This window comes from Serinus canaria, chromosome 1 (assembly GCF_022539315.1).
Source record: "Serinus canaria isolate serCan28SL12 chromosome 1, serCan2020, whole genome shotgun sequence".
In the NCBI taxonomy this organism is placed as follows: Eukaryota; Metazoa; Chordata; class Aves; order Passeriformes; family Fringillidae; genus Serinus; species Serinus canaria.
Window position 1 is genome coordinate 26,931,323 of NC_066313.1, and position 12,934 is coordinate 26,944,256.

Below are 12,934 nucleotides of genomic sequence, written 5' to 3' on the forward strand. Positions count from 1 at the left end.
TCAACATGAAGAGCTGCAGTCCATGGGAGGAATCCACATCAGAGCATTTCTTGAAGGACCCGGCGGTGCAGCAGAGGAACAGCACAAGCAGGAAAAAGCAGCAGAGATGAAGTGCTATGAACCAACCACGACTCCTATGACCTGTCCCCTGTGACACTTTGGGGGAGGAAGGGGGTTTGAAGAGTCAGGTGTGAAGTTCAGCCTGAGGAGAAAAGAGAGGTGGGAGAAGCTGTTTAAAGTTGTTGGGGTTTTTTTTAATTTATCACTATGTTATCTATTTGTTTGTTTTTAATTTGCCATAAAATAAATTAACCTTTCCCCAAGTTAAGTCAGTTTTGCCCATGACGGTAGCTGGGGGGAGATCTCCTTGTCCTTATCCTGACCTGAGAGGGTTTTCCACATCTTCTCCCTCTGCCTTGCTGAGGAGGGGGAATGAGCTGGGTGGGTGCTGGCTGACAGCCAAGGAAAAGCCACCACCGCTATAAAGAAAATATTCTCTCATCTCACCTAAATCTCAGACAAACTGCACAGACAGGTGGGGCTGGGGTCAGCCCTCAGAGGTGCCTCCTCTTAGTGGTGGTGCAGGAGACAGGCTGGGAAATGGAGCTCAGATTGCCCTCACAGAGTGCGGGAGGCAAGGGCTGGGTGTGGGTCTGCTCAGCTATCCTGTTGTTGGTCAGCTTTCCTCCTCAGCGGAGCAGAACCAGCTCCCAGCCATCATCCACGTGGAAGTTTCAGCCCCGCCAGGGCCTCCATCAGGGGCCCTGTGGCCAGCAGGCTCTCTCTGTTCCGCACACTCATTCTCCCCAGCGCTGCCATAGCTCGCCTTCCGCTCAGGTCCATTTCTGCCCACACCCAGAGTGGAAATCACGTGCCTTTGGAAAACCACCGCCTGCCCAGAGGAGTCGGCGGGTGTCGGCAGAGCCTGGACGGGCAGCAAGACCTTGCTGCTGTGGCTCTGGCTGGAGAGGAGGAGACATCAAGGCCAGCCCTACATCTGCTTGCTGAACATCAACTTCGCTCCTCTTTTGTTTCAGCTGTAGTTGGGTGAGATCAGCTACGGCAGGTGACAAACACAGGGAGACAGAAACGCAGAGGCTGAGAGAAAAGAGGTAAGGAAACTCTTTCTTCTGCTAAGAGGCCAGCCTGTTTTCGGGTTTTTTAATGCTATGAACTTTCTTACTCTGCTCAAGTTGCTGTTTCGGCACGGATGGACTGGTTTTGCCCCTCTTAAAGGTCTGTTGTAAAACCATCTTAAACCTTTGACTCGGTAATACTTCGGGCTGCGCAATTCTCCAAGGCCTTTTAATTTTAACTTAAAACTGTTTGACTCCCTGGAATTTTCGCTGAAAGGGGCATAAAAAAAGGGAGTTAGGAAAAGCTCAGAGCCTGGGGATCTCATGGATCTTTTAAACCCATATATAGGGAAATATGTCCTATATGAGGGCCTGTCACTGGTGACTGCATATCCCCAAGGGCTGCAAATGCATTGGGAAGCAGCCCTCTACCAGCTGCCACTTGCTATCACCTTCTCCACGTACCCTGCAGGAAGGGGAACTTTATTCTAAAAAAAGCCTGCAAAAATAAGAAGATGCCAGTCTCTAGCTAAGTAAGGATGTCTACTTACATCTGTACGTGCTGAGACTGGAGGGGTCTGTTCTGCTAATCCAGGCTGACTGGCTCACTGCCTGTCACTAGCTGCCAATGCAGCCTGATCCATTAGCTCAGGGCTGAGTGAGCAGGATTTCTTGGAAAAAGAGGAATCTTTGCAATTTCGGGACAACAGAAAAGGGATTTGCTTTCCCCTTACACGGGCTGCTGTGCTGTTGAAAGCAGGAGTTTCATTTCTGGTTGAATTTTTCAACTTTCAGGTGGCATATCCTGCTTAGCCTCCATCAGCCACCTCAGATATTCCTCCTCATGAGGGTTTAGCTCAGGTTACTGCTCAGTGAACTCAACACTCCCTGGTGCAGGTTGGAATCACAGGATGGCTTGGGTTGGAAGGGGCCTTTAGAAAACATCACATTCCAACACCCCTCCACAGGCCTTCCATTAGACCAGGTCACTCTAAGCCCCTTCCAGCCTGGCCTTGAATGCTTCCAGGGATGGAGCAGCCACAGCTTCTCTGGGCAACCTGTGCCAGTGCCTCATCAGTCTCTGAATAATAGATTTCTTCCTAACAGATTTGATCATTTGATCTAAACCAACCCTCTTTCGGTTTAAAACCGTTCCTCCTTCTCTTATCTGACCATCTAAAACGTCTCTCTTCATCTTTTTTATAAGATCCCTTTAAGTACTGGAAGGCTGTGATGAGGTCTCCCTGGCTTTTCCTTTGTCCTCCCCAGTGTCTCACAAACATGTCTGCCTGCAGCACAGCAGGGCTTGGCTCATCCAAAGTGAGCATCCATCCACCTCATCCCCACTAGAGGTTCTTGAGCACCCAGGGACGGTGCCCACCTGATCTGCCACAGCCTCTCGTGGGGACCCTTTATTCACCAGAGCAAAATTAAGGGGGGATGATACCCAAATGTCATCCCAAGCACATACAGGGCTTGGAAGGCTGATGAAGGAGCTGATTTCAGAGTGTATCACAGTGCCTTGATTAGTCAAGGCCTCCGGTGGCTTTAGAAAGGCAGGTCTTGGCTTCTCCTGCGGCCAGAAGGGAGCAGCCTGGGCTGCAGAGCCACTTCTTGCAGCCTCCACATGTTTCCAGGCATGTCACTGGGCATGGGGTACTTCGTGGCTGAGGGGAGCTCAGCTGGTGCTGACACAGTGACACCCTCCTTGTCCTGATGGTGGGACCTCTCCCGAGGAGGATCAGCTGCTTTCACCCGTGTGACCCATGGATCCTGCTCCAGCACCTCCCCCTCCCAGGGGCGCCAATGGGAGGGTGGCATCTGATCTTGGATGAGCAGAGATACTCAGGAGGAAATGGAGGGAGGGTCAAACAGTCCAGGGGGACAGTAGGGACCATGAAATGACCTTCACTGCTGTCATAACTTTGCTCTCTGCTGGCTATTTTCATCCCACTTTGTCTCTTTCCCTGCCTGCTGCTCGCCTGACATTTGCTTTAATATTAAGGAGTAAATTCAAAGAAACCACTACTTGGTAAAAGAGCCAAGTCAGCTTAGTTTCATATTTTCAAACTGAGAAGAAGAGAGGTGAAGCCCTTTAGCCCAGAGCCCCACAGCTGAGCCCAGCTCTGGAGCAGGGCAAGGCGCAGCTGCATCCCCGAGCCGTGGCCCGGCAGCAGCGCAGAGGGAAATGCCGCGACGGAAGCTGAGGTGTGGAGCCCTGGTGGGGAGGGAGGGCTGGGGGCCCCCCACCCTGACAGAACGAGCTGCTGCCAGATCAAAAGCACAGCCACAAACAAGAGCGAGGGGAGAAACCAAAACCACACTGCGAGAGAGAGGCGCAGGAAAACACTGAGAAAAGGAGATGGCCTGCTCTGCATCAGGAGAGTTTTTATTTGTTGGGGTTTTTTAAATTCAAGTTTCCTCCTGTGTCATGCCAGTGTCAGCCTGTGGAGAGGTCTCTGTAGCCATCACCCACTGGGGGTCGGTATTGGAGGGACCGAGGGGCTGCCGGCCCTGCTCTCATGCAAATGTTCTCCAGGCATGACTTGGTCCTGCAGGCATCATTCTCTGAAGCAAGCCCACTCACTACCTCAGCTCTCCTTTTCCTATCCCTCAGAGAGCCAAGGATCATTAAAATAAGTCAAGAAGGAAATTAAACCAGTTTAATAAGAGGGGGAAGTTAAAATGAAAAGGAAATCAATGTTCACTTGGGAGGGAGCCCTGCTCCTCCGTTGCTAGATGTGCTAATAAATCAAGTATGCCTGGACTGTTTCTGGCACAGAGGCCAGCTGGCATGAGATGGTCTGGGCTATTAAACTCACTTAACCTCCAAAATGAACTGGCCACATGCCAGCCACCTAATGGGAGAGGTCCCTGGCCCATGCTAACACCTAAATGCATCCCAAGAGTTGCTCGGGAGAGGGAGAGCTGTCCCCGGCCAAAAATGTGTCAGGAAATGTACTAGCAATTTAACAGGACTGATGAGTATGTTCCAGTGCCTGGGGACATTCTGTGACACCGCTTAATTTATGAGTACCACGGTAAGATGCAGCTGGGTTGCCTGTAAGGAGGCTGTGGGTCTGCTACAAGCATCCGCTAATGAGAGCAGCTTGCTCCGTTAGCACAGCGGAGCCTTGCTCTCTGAGATCTGTGAACTCCCGAGCAGCCTTGCCTGGGATCTGGCCTGGAGGGATGCAGAAGGAGATAGAAAGGCAGGGGGGAATAGGAAGTGGCATGCATGAGAAGTAGAAGTAAGCAGGGAGAGAGGGAAAGTGTGTAAAAGAAATCCTAGCTGAAGGCAACCCATTTTCCCCACTGATTTGTAGCATGTAGGTGGTAACATCACACTGTGGAGATCTGCCACAGAAATACAAAGATTAGTGTGAACAAAGTGGGAATGAAGAAGAGGTGAAACCAAGAGAAGAAACAGAAGAACAAAGATGCATCAATCTGCATCTACCAAGATGCACAAGGTCAGCAGTTCACCGGTCCCACACTGCTCTGGTTGTGTGGTTTTGCTCAATAACGAGGAAGCAAGAAGACAAAGAATAAACTGAAGCCATATGACAGGAGAATAGAGATTCCCAGTCAAAACAAAATTATGAGGTGTGACTCAGCGATTTCATTAATTTTTACTTGTTCCATTACCTTCAGGTTTTATATAAAGTTTAATGACTTAAAAAATTTGAAAGCCATCACTGAACTGTTAATTCACAGATATTACTTTAGAGTGGGGGCTGACTTTTTCATCCCACAGGAACACATGATGAGAGATTTCACAGCAGGGATGAGGTTTCTCCTGTCACCTCAGGAATGGATCTTACTCAGGGCCCCGTGCCAGTTCTCAGTTATCGATGTTCCTTCGGAGTGAGATGCATACAGATGCCTTGTTAGTGCCCCTTTCTTTATTCTGTAGCTTAACCCAGCAAACTGCTTCATCACTGCCTCTGCATCTTGTTAGGAGTGATCTCCAATCATCCGCACTTGCTCCTTTGTTTCACAATTTTCGCAGAAAACAGCTCATGCAAATGTTTCCTGGCCTGGGGTGAGTTTTTTGTTTTGCACGAGGCAAGCCACAAGTCTCCTCTGACTGTGTCTTTGCCACCTGTTTCTCTTCTGATGGTGCATATGGCTGCTGTCTTGTTCTTGCACGCATATTTTTCATCTGTGCATGTCTGTACATCGGTCTGGATGTCAGATGTTGTGCTGACCTGATCTCCATTTAGATGTAGTGCTAATGTTTTCATCTACTCTTTGCTAGCTTCACATGCTCTGATCATTAAATTAATTTCAGTATTAAATTATCCTCTAATAGAATATATTACACTTAATATTGCACATCGTACATATAAATACTGTAGCGAATTATTCATGCGTTTCTTTTGAGTTTAATCCCATTAAGACTCCAGCCTTCAGTCCGTCACACGCCTGACATGGGGACTGCCTGCTTTCAGAGAAGTGAGGTCACCTCACTGGCTGGCTCACTCCCCAGAGCATTTGAGCTTCTTGGCTTCCCTTCTGTGCCTTGGTTTAGGGGTGGAGGGCTCAGTAGTGTCCTTGCACCAGCAGCCATGGTCCCCTTCACCTTGTTCCCCCACCCAGCTGCAGCTGTTACCAGCACTTGGTCTTTGCTACAGTCAGAAACTGCATCTAATTTGCTAAATCACCTTAGCAGGACCATTAGCTTCCAGTTCCCACTTAAGGTTTTGCTACCATTAATGCAACTACTTCTTTTGGACCTCTTTCCTCCCTTCTCCCCATACTTTTCATTGAATAGTCCTAAGAATTCAAGCAGGTCTTTCCAACATCAGACTTGCAGGTTATTGAGATTTTTAAGGTAAGAAGTTAAAAAAAAACAAAACCCAAACCTGAAGAAAAATATTAATAACACATGGCTGTAATCGTAGAATCACAAAATTACATGGAAATATTTAAATGGCAAGGGACGTTGGGAGGTCTCCAGTTAGTTCTCCTACTCAGAGCTGAGCTGACTCTAAAACTACAACATGTTGCTCAGGGCTTGACAAGGCAACTTCTGAGCGTCTCCAATGGTGGAGATTGCCTGGCATCTCTTGGCGTCTGTTCCGTTGCTGAACCACCTTCAGTGGGAAGAAAGTTTTCCCTCTATCTAGTCAACATTTCCCTGCTCAACATATGGCTGCTGCCTCCTGTTCCTCCCCTGTGCACATCTGAGAAGAATGTGGCTTATTCTTCTAGGTAATATCCATTAGATAATGGGAAACTGAACTTAGATCCCACTTTGGCTCCCTTCTCCCTGTCAAGCCCAGTTTTCTGCCTCTCCCTGTATATCAGGTGCTCCAAACTCCTCACCATGTCACTAGCCCTCCACTGAACTCCGTACGGTTTGTTGGCACCCTTCTTGTACTGGGGGCCCAAAACTGTACCCTGTATCCTAGATGAGACCTCAGGTGTGCCAAATAGAGAGAAATAATTACTTCACTCTACTTCCAGCAGAGCTGGCTGCGCTCTTGCTAATGCAGCCCTGTATGTGTTTAGCTTTAATCTCTGCAAGAGTGATGATAACCCACCATAGAGAAGTAAAAAAGCACAGAACTCTTGGCAGTATAAACAGCTGCTGCCTGATGAATGCCAGAAACCTAGGGATGAGTAAAATGAAATGTTTATTACCAAACTCCAGGGGCACGCTGCAGATGGATTCTTTGCTGAAACAAAGGGCTCTGGTGACTTTCCCAATAAGCTTCCATTTTCCTGTGCTGAAGGATGGTGGGAGCTGACTGGGAACACAAGTCCCATCCATCGAGGTCTGAATAATCAAACATTATTCACAGAGCATTTGGGTCTTCCAGGATAAGATCCCTTGGCAGTAGCAGCATTTCCAGCCCCGCTCTCCGGGGAGGGGAGAAGCATTCCCAGCGATGGAGTCGAGTGGTACAGCCCTGAGCTGCATGCCTGCCGCCTTCCTGCTTCTGCATCTGGGTGAGTCCTGGCCCCAGCAAACCCTCATGGTTCTCGCAGCCTTTCCACAAGCCTCACAGCCTTCGATGTATTTCTAGGCTCTTTCTGATGTGTTGTACAAGTTTCCTCACACGGTTTAGCTTTGGGACTCAGGTTGTTCCCAGCCCGCCTGCTGTGCCTGCCAGCCAAAACCAGGGTTTGGGGAGCTGCCCCACAGAGGTGCAGGAGTGGGGGTCCTGTGAGAACCAGGATACACACCAAGCAGAGTGGAAAATATGCCCTCCACATTGCCTCCAGCTGTCTGGGCAAAAACATATCTGTGATGCATAACCATATCTGTGATGTGATCTTCAGAATCTCACCACAGATTTGCCCTTGCAAATGGAATGCTACTGGCTTGCTTAGCTTGACTGCTAATGTTATAAGCTTTGGTGAATTTTTAAGTGCTCATTTTCCAAGAAAGGAAAGACAGTGAATAAGGCCAAGCCTGCATTTCTCAGATACTCAGCTTTGATTCCTCTGGTCACAGAGAAAAGATTGGAAATCTTTTGTGCATCCTAGAACCAAATGAAAAGCAAAAGATAGCAACTCTTATTAATAACATTTCTAATTTCACAATTAAAGACAAAATCATAAACTTCTGTAGTCCAACGTGCAATAATCGAAAACCTGTATGGGTACTGCTGCAGGTGACCTCTTGGAGGGATGTAATTTCTGGCAAACCCTACATTAAACTCATGTAAACTTTAATTTTTACACTTCTATAGCTCTTCAGTACTCAGGTCACCTTGGGGATTTGCAGGTTAAGCATCTCTAAGAGCTTACCAGCAGCGAGGCAGAAGATCGCAATCCTGTTATTCCCAATCTTACCTCTGGCAACTCCATCTCCTTCTTAAGTTCTCCTGCGGAAACCTTCTTTACAGTGAAGGAAAGGAAATAACTCTCCCAAGAAACAACTCCTAATGTTTCTTCAACCTTATACAACCTATTTCTTTTACTGTCACATAGTCCTCCTCCAAAGAACAGGAACCTGACATTAGATCAGCCTTCTTTCTTTTTTTTTTACTTTATTTCTTCATTTTTTTGTATTTTCAGTTTTCATCCGTGCACAAACTGGAAGAAGGTGTGAGCAAATTTGTCAGTGCTGCATCAAGTGTGTGAAGGAGGGCTGACATAGGCTGTCCTTCATTTGCTACCAGTAGAATAACTAAGTCTTATCTAGTGGAAAAGGGTTGTTTCAGTAAAATTGTCAACATTTCAAAATGATGAATGATGGTCAGTCCACCATAACTACTGGTATTTTCCTTTTTTTCTGAATGTATGTGAAAGAGAATAACCACATAATAAAAGATCTCAAATGATTGATTGCTCGACTGATGATATAAAGGAGTGGCAAATTCAGAAATTAGGGATAATTTCAGTGTCTTGGAAAGGAAGCAGAAATATCAACATATTTTTGGAGGGCTGGGAAGTGTTTGCTGAGCCACCCTTCAGAAAGTGAACTTACGCCTCCCTTTGGGTGGGTATTGACTTTCAGGCCTCATCTCCAGTATGGTTCACCAAAATGAATTCCAGACTGGGCTTGTAGGAGGGGACGTGACCCTGAACTGCACAGGCATACTTCCTGACTCACAATTACCTCGGGACTCAGTTGTGAGCTGGAAGTACTCTGATACTCTTCTATGGCGGATGGAAAAGGATCGTAGAGTTTGGAGAAGTAAGGCTTCCAATTCATTACCCCTACTCCCTTCACACAACTGAGAAACCTCTTCCCTCCTAACCAAGGCTATTTTTTCAAAAGGACCAACTTTCATTACTGACCGGTCTGACATCAAGATGCAATACAAACAACTGAAACTGTGGAATTTGAACCTCTCCGACGCCGGCATCTACACCTGTGAATACGGCACTCACAAAGTCCGCACCTCACTGCACATCGTTAAATGTGAGTGGGTGGAGGGCTTTTCGTCATCAGGAGGGGAGGGGACCATAGATCCTGGGGAGACCTCTCTGCTGGGATTCTTTATCCAGCTGCATTTCTTCTGTCCTGGGCTATCACGGTTCATTTCTCCTCCATCTCCAGAGCACAGAGTCTCCATGTTCTCTTTGCTGGAACACGTGTCTCTCTCTTGCAGGAAGAGGAACTGACTTACTGGCTGTGCATTTTTTTTTTACAGTGACAATCTCTTCAGATGGCCATTTTCTGCAGAATGAAGCCCCTGAGCTGAATTTAACCCAAAATTCACCCAGTCCTCTACCCAATCTCAGCATCACATTGTTTGACAATAACAATAAGAGAGTAACACCAGAATTACAAAGCAAGAGCCGTCAAGAATACATAGTGAACTTAAAGAAGCTGGAGACTATGGACAGCGGGACCTGGGTGTGTCAGGTTCATTCAGACTCTCCATTGATTAATCAGGACATCTCCTTTGCTGTGAAGGTATTAGGTATGTGACAACAAAGATGGAACTCACACAAAGGCTTGGGAACCAGTGCTCCCTTCAGCTCATGAGTTTAACTTTTAATCTCCACATCCCAAGCACTGGTTCTTCAGGGTTGACTTCCCAAGGCTTCCAGCCATGCAGCTTGGTGATTATTCTGCTGCCTGAGATCTGTTCCACTCTTGCACTTATTTTTCTCTCCAGGCTTAGTGAGGAGAGGATTCTCCTTTTCTCAGGGTCTGTTCTTCTCAGCTTTGCTGTGCTTGGGAGCTTTGGATCTTTCTGCTGTCTTATTCTTTCTCTGTTTAACCTTCCTGGAGGATGTCGTGGCTTTTCTCCAAGTCCTTTTTAAACTGAGTGCAGCGTGCTTCACTCTGGATCAAGGGCAGACATGGGGAAGCGTAACCATGGCTTTTCCTGCCTCTGTATTCCTTGTCTCTTCTAAATTCAGGTTTTCAGAATCCAGTTTTGGAAAGAAAGTATGCAGCTGTTGATAGTACCGTCATCTTGTCATGGCGTCTGAATTCCCAGAAGATAAAATGGAATAAAGGTTTCACAGGACGGCTGAATTGGAAAAAACAGGAAAGTGCAAAATCTCATGAGCTGCTTGATTTCAACGTCACAGCACAAGGGCAGCTGCATGAGACTAAAAAAAGCAATGACTTGTTCTTTGAGATACCTGAAAGCAAACCTGAAAGTAGCATAGAAGTGAAGCTCCCCAAAGTCCATTTCAACCATTCTGGCCAGTACCAGTGCCAGCTGGAGTACAAAGGAAGACACGCACAGAGCAAGATAGAGCTGGTGGTGATGAAAGGTGAGAGGAAGGAGGAGAAGTGGGTCATGAAAAGGATGAGCTACAGAAACCTGCAAGTCCCAAAATCATGGGATGGACCCATCCTCCCATCCCCTCACTCACACGTCCTTGTCTTGCCTTTACAGTCTCAGCCAACCCTGCTGGGCCACTCTCCAGAGGGGCCAATGTGACCCTGACCTGCCAGGTCTCCGGACCGCTCGCACCCGGTGCCTTCTTGCGCTGGGAACGTGTGAACGGCACCAAGATGGACACTAAGAACTCAAAGCAGCGTGAAGTAAAGTTGGAGGTGAACATCAGCGCTGCAGGGCTGTGGAGCTGTCACCTCATAGAAGACAGTGACAAAAAGATCAGCTTTCACTACCGTGTGGGTATGGAAATTAGCATCACGTCCCTGCCCCAACCCTAAAGCCATAAAATTCTGTTTGTTTCTGTGTCTAAATATTTGTATCCTCCCACAGAGGAAGCTTCTGTTTGGATTAACAATGTGATAATTGGAGCGAGCATTGGAGGCAGTTTATTGGCGTTTGCCCTTGGTTGCCTGTGCATCACCAGTGGTGTAAGCTGGCAGCGGAGAAGGGTGAGTGCCACCATCCCTGTGAAAGGTGCAGAGATTACTGGCTCTCCAGACCACAGGAGGAGTCAGATTTCCTGTCTGGGTGCAGGGCAGGACAGACAAAGGGTCAATCCTTAGACTCAAGGCAAGTTTTTGAGATGAGCAGTCTGCAGATGTCAGACAGCACTTTACTACCGCTTCAGAGGAAAGCACTTGAAGCATAAAAATATCTGATTGTTCTTTGTCCCTTCTCTCCTGGCAGCAACGGGCAAAAAGGATGGCACAAGCAAGACAACACTTGCTGGAAAACAAGACATGTCAGTGTCAACAGTAAGTGGCAATGAGGGCACCCAGAATGGGCAAAGACTGTGTTCAAGAGAGAGGAACTGGATGATTGAGCAGGGAGAAATTGAACTTCGGCCTTTTTGGTGAAACAGTACAGCTGCATTTCAGCATTTTCAGCTCTTGCTCATGTTAAATCCTGCTTAAGAGTTATGAGCTATGCTAAATCCCACACCCATGGCAGCACTGTGCTGGGAAACTTTTGAGCAGAGTTGTTTCACTCAAATTACCTTAGTTTTGAGAGATGTTAGCTGAACCTAAGCAGGAGTTCCAAAGTCCTTTGGTAGGGTCCATAGTGAATCTGACATCGGGATACCAAGGTTGTGGAGGTGGAAGGCACACAACCAAGCACAAGGATGAAACATAAATTTTAAAAATCCATGATGTCCGTAATTTAATTCAAGCTCTACTAGAGCATTGCTGGACTGCATTTGGTGAAAACTGCCAATAACCTCCCAGGAGTAACAAAAGAGGAAAAAAAAATAATCACAGAACAGTCTGATTTGTACCCTTTCCTAAAGGCCTTGGGTGATGTGAAATACACTATTGTGCCATGACCCTTTTCATGGGAGCAAGGATTTCTCAGCAGAGAAACTGCCCTTTTCCATGTTTTTAAGCTTATATGGTATCAGGCATCAGAAGCAGCTGTTGGAAACACTGACAGCCATTCTGTCACTGGAAGTGGAGCATGAAAGGAAGTATAAATGGCTGCATGAACAAGTTCAATGAATGTTTGGGTACAGAACCAGACTTCTGCTTCATTTTCACCAGTGACATTGGCAAATTGTGATAGCTTCACCAAATTTTTTTTCACTGTCACCAAGAATTCAGTGAGAATGTTTATTGGTAAATACTGCATCACAGCTGGGATGCATATGTGGTGAAGAGCATAACATGTGTCAAAGAGTTCACCTTGTTTTCACCTACATTTTATCAAGGTTAAAAAATAATCCCCATAAAGAGAGGACAAAGTCTGTACAGATACATCAAAATCTAGATAAATCTGTGCAGTACAAGTGCTGATACAGTTGTTCTCTAACTCTCTTTGCCAAGTAAGCAGCTCAGTGTAACTGAAACCTAAACTGCAGCCATGTGGGTGCTCAAGTAACTGTTTGCATCCTCAGCCACAGAGGCAGGCAGTCATTCTCTATGCAAAAAAACCCAGGTGGGGGGGTGGTACTCATGTAGTACTTTTCTCTTGCAGCCGGCTGAAAAAGTAATACTGCAGCACTGACATCACAAGGAGTGATGAAGTCTCTGCCTGTACCTAACCACCTGTGCTCTGTGAATCCATCTCCCATTCTCCTGTTCTAATGAAATTCTTTATTCCTTCATCATTCCCCCAGTCTACTGCCATGGAGGGAGGTTGGCTGGCTAGGAGCCAATGGACCAGACAAGAAACCCTGAGGGGTTATGATTGATCCTCAGTCCTATAATGAGAGATGCTGAACAGAAGATATGTGTACATACACACACACACACACACATATAATATGCTTGTATTTTGTTCATGTACTTAATTTGACCTTCTTGTGGAACCAATTTTATGCGCTTCTTTTATCTGCCTGAGCCACAATAAATTACTTTGGGGTTGGGAGTTATTTTTTGCAAGCTGGACTACATTTTTCTCGTAGGCATTCTTGTCTGGTTCAAATTCACATTTCTCTCTTTCCTGCTAGGATGTGAAATGCTGATTTTCACTATCCCTAACCTCCCTGGCTGCCACAAGCCTTCCTTAATGCATCAGCTCTTTGCTGATGTCTGTGAA

General features: G+C 46.7%; 1 protein-coding gene across 3 annotated transcripts; it reads left to right on the forward strand.

Annotated features, from left to right (window-relative positions):
* The first annotated feature begins 887 nt into the window (after positions 1-887).
* CD4 (CD4 molecule) lies at positions 888-12,767 on the forward strand. Of its 3 annotated transcripts, none has more exons than XM_018908202.3 (10): positions 888-1,112; positions 6,887-7,034; positions 8,551-8,730; positions 8,815-8,958; positions 9,191-9,463; positions 9,909-10,271; positions 10,397-10,639; positions 10,730-10,848; positions 11,087-11,154; positions 12,371-12,767. In XM_018908202.3, the coding sequence occupies exons 2-10, from the start codon at positions 6,974-6,976 to the stop codon at positions 12,384-12,386; spliced, it is 1,467 nt and encodes a 488-aa protein (XP_018763747.3). In that variant the 5' UTR covers positions 888-1,112; positions 6,887-6,973; the 3' UTR covers positions 12,387-12,767. The 3 variants fall into 3 exon arrangements, with proteins under 3 accessions (XP_018763747.3, XP_018763746.3, XP_050835872.1); XM_018908201.3 differs by having other exon boundaries at positions 6,905-7,034; XM_050979915.1 differs by having other exon boundaries at positions 6,905-7,034; positions 11,087-11,141.
* Positions 12,768-12,934: the final 167 nt, after the last annotated feature.

Excerpts from the sequence above, each read along its gene's own strand:
- CD4 (XM_018908202.3), top strand. The coding sequence starts at position 6,974 with ATGGAGTCGAGTGGTACAGCCCTGAGCTGCATGCCTGCCGCCTTCCTG. Across the intron at positions 10,272-10,396 it reads AGAGCTGGTGGTGATGAAAG|TCTCAGCCAACCCTGCTGGG; the intron begins GTGAGAGGAAGG and ends TTGCCTTTACAG. Across the intron at positions 10,849-11,086 it reads TAAGCTGGCAGCGGAGAAGG|CAACGGGCAAAAAGGATGGC; the intron begins GTGAGTGCCACC and ends CTCTCCTGGCAG.